This window comes from Sinocyclocheilus anshuiensis, unplaced genomic scaffold (genome assembly GCF_001515605.1).
Source record: "Sinocyclocheilus anshuiensis isolate Anshui unplaced genomic scaffold, SAMN03320099.WGS_v1.1 scaffold1096, whole genome shotgun sequence".
Lineage (NCBI taxonomy): Eukaryota > Metazoa > Chordata > Actinopteri > Cypriniformes > Cyprinidae > Sinocyclocheilus > Sinocyclocheilus anshuiensis.
The window spans coordinates 326,545-329,796 of NW_015548251.1; the positions used below are offsets into that span (position 1 = coordinate 326,545).

The following is a 3,252-nucleotide window of genomic DNA, read 5'->3' on the forward strand; positions in this document are numbered from 1 at the left end:
CACCTTCACGACATGGCGGCGGCAACAACAATACTACAGCGATAATAAAAGTTACGCCTTCTTTCTTTGCGTGAACATTATGCAAATCTTCCCACATCGTGACATAGACATGTGGGGGTGTGTTAGAACGAGCCGTTTTAGGTAGGCGTGGTTGACTCTTAACTTTTATAAAGAATATCTCTTTGGATTTGAGACTTTAGTCTTTGCAACTTTACTGATCTTCTTTATGCACCAAGAGCTTGTAACACTCCAAAGAGAAAGGAAAAATTGAAATCGCATCATATGACCCCTTTAATAATAATAATAATAATAATAATGTCAGTTGTTTTTTTTTGTTGTTGTTTTGGCATGCTGGGTCTTGTCTTGTCACACAACAAGTATCTGACAGGTCCAAAGAGAGCAGCCTATGCAAATCCAATCCTTTTAACCAAGTTCCTTTACTACCAACTTCCACATTGTTCTTCCTGTGAACAGATTCAAAACAGCCCCCCTCCCTCTTTCTTTCTTCCAGGTCACTCACCGGGAGCTCCGCAGTCACAGCAGACGTCGTTCCCCGCCATCCGCTTGACCTCACCCAGGATGGCCTTGGTCAGCTCCTGCACGATATTGTTCTCACCAACATGCTGGTCACCCTTAAACGCGTTGTTGAGCGCCTCCTGCTTACTGTTCTGCAGCACTGAGATCCATCTGAGAAGAGACGCAGAGAGATCATGAGGAATAAGAAATAGAGAGCAGGGATTCTATTCTAATCAAGGCTGAGGAAGAAACTGTAGCTACTCAATTTGAAGTAGTTCTACAGTCTCAAAACAGCAGTTCACTACACTATAAGAAACTTGCAAAAAGTAGCTAACTATGTTAAAGTTATTTAAGAGGGAACCATTTTTATCAGTGATTACTGATTATCCACAATCATCCAGTTAAAGTATTCATCTGGCACAAAAACAACCAGGAAATTAAATAGGGGGACCGTTTCAAACTCAATACATAACTACAGATTTTTTACTAAACAACATCAAAATAATAATAGACATTTATTTTAATACAAAAAAAAGAAAGAAGTGAAATGCTTAGAAAGGAGTTCAAGGAAAACAAACAAATGATTATTCAAATCAGTGAATAATTTTTTGAACCAGATTAACTGAATCAGATTTTCCAAGTCTAGTTTGATTACTGTCCAGCTGCTCTCGGTTGTCTTACTTGTTAGGGAAAAACAGCTAGTTACTGGAAGAGCTGCAGTATTTTGTTGTTCCTTTCAGTTAGTTATTCCCTAAAACTGCAGGGAATGTCCCTATGACAGGTTTCCTTTGAAAACGGAACGGACACACGCTTACATTTGACACTCTGGCTCATCCTCTGCCTGGAAATGATACGTTCTGTCATCTAAGAGTGATAGAAGAACAGAAAGACCGTGTTAGATGAAAGCACAAATAGATCTTGGAGAAAACAAGTAAACGTTTGACAATAAAAGATCTGTTCAGAGCCCTATATTTTTGAGGACAACTGAAGGCTGGAATACACTCCACAACTTTGAACTCTGAAAACACTAGGCATCACACACTAGTAGACTGGGTATCATAAACCAAACAAATGAGGATCACACACTAACAGACTTTCAAGTCGGAATCGGTGCCCATCATACACTGATGTACTTTCAGTGAAATCTGCAGACTGGCTATGACTTTTAGCAACTAGTGTTGACTTGTCCAGACTGCAGATCAAAACAAAACTTGTGTAGTGTTTTCTAGCCTTGAGTAACAATTTGTTCCAAAAAACAGATATGGATAAAAAATATTATATTTTTGTCTCAAAATTGTGGCATCTTTATCTTTCCTATATTACCTGACGCACTACATATAGACAGTGCTTCGTAATAAATGTTGTCACAGGCCTTTTCAGTCGTCCTGGCAACTTTGATCCAACTTACCTTGCTTTTATATTTATTCATAATTTGTCTTATGGAAATAACCACAAAATCTTATAGGCAAAATAATTCGTTATTTTATTATTATTACATACTATTATAGCATTTACTAGTATTTGAAATTACATTTATAGATATTTTTAATATTTTTTTGTCATTATTATATTTTAAAAATATTTATTTTTAGTTTTAATTAATTTTTTGTAAATATTTTACATCTAAGTTTAAGTTTTTCATCTAATATTTATATTTTATTTAATTTCAGCTTTATTTCAGTTTATGAAAACGCTAATAATGGTTTCAGTTGAGTTAACAATAACACCATTGATAGTCTGATGAATAAAGTTGTGCTGGTTAACCGAGGGGAACACTTGCGTTTCCCTCACAAGAGTGACACTGTGGCAATCTATTCGGAATGAGGAAGACTGGAAAAAACATAAGAAGCCAAGATAAGCTCAAATACTCCCACTCATGGAGGGACACATAAAACTGAACTTTTTTTTCTCTCTGCCATTAGTTTCCTGTGGTTAGATGAGATGTTAAAGGAAGCACAGGACCATGGGAGAAAATCCCTAAGCCAGGGCCAGTGTTTCCTCAGCAACAACACCACCACCACTTTGTTACACTCTTCTACAAGCTACAGAACTGCAAGGCCCTACACTATATACAGTTTTAATTATTTTTATCAGATCATTTAAAAGATCAAAAATAGACTTTCAATTGGTTGATTAGGAGCTCAGATCAACCTCAAAACAACTCAGCTCAATTTCATTCTCCTAATTTTTTTCTGTACTGCTCCTCTAACATTTTTGCTCTCAATGTTCTCAGTTACGTCTTTAGCAGCCAGGCTTTAATTAAGTTTTACAGAGCTCCCGTATCAGATTTATAAATGTGTGTGTGAAGTAACGGCGAGGGGTGTAACCGTACGGGAGATGAGGTCAAAACTTTTCTTCTCCTCTGGGTTGTGCTTCACCTGACAGGTGAGAAGATTGAGTTTGGCAGGAGGTCTGTTAGCCTGAGACACAGAGAGAGAGGATAGAAGAGGAGGAAGAGAGATAATATAACGGTTACTCTCATCTCAACACACAATCCTAATACAGTGATTTAATGTTAAAACTTAGAAATAAAACCCACAAAACCTATCAAGAATATGTATAGGCCATTTTTCTTTCTGCTTTTGAGTTTACTGACTTAATTTTTTTAATCATTATATCACCGCATTTATTTTAATACAGAAAAATACACTTTTATAGTAATGAAAATCTAACAAGAATAATTAAATGAAAATCATGTCTCAAAAAAAAAAAAAAAAAAAAACCCTAATGGCCCTA

The 3,252-nt window shown here is 36.2% G+C and overlaps 1 protein-coding gene across 3 annotated transcripts in view; it reads right to left on the reverse strand.

Annotated features, from left to right (window-relative positions):
* LOC107655318 (arf-GAP with SH3 domain, ANK repeat and PH domain-containing protein 2-like) overlaps nucleotides 1-3,252 on the reverse strand; it is a 77,712-nt gene that overhangs the window by 13,069 nt on the left and 61,391 nt on the right. For all 3 annotated transcript variants that reach the window (XM_016442777.1, XM_016442779.1, XM_016442776.1), the window contains 3 exons: nucleotides 2,849-2,936; nucleotides 1,332-1,380; nucleotides 521-687 (listed from right to left, as the gene is read on the reverse strand). In XM_016442777.1, coding sequence (XP_016298263.1) covers nucleotides 521-687; nucleotides 1,332-1,380; nucleotides 2,849-2,936 — 304 coding nt within the window. The remainder of the gene's footprint in view (nucleotides 1-520; nucleotides 688-1,331; nucleotides 1,381-2,848; nucleotides 2,937-3,252) is intronic.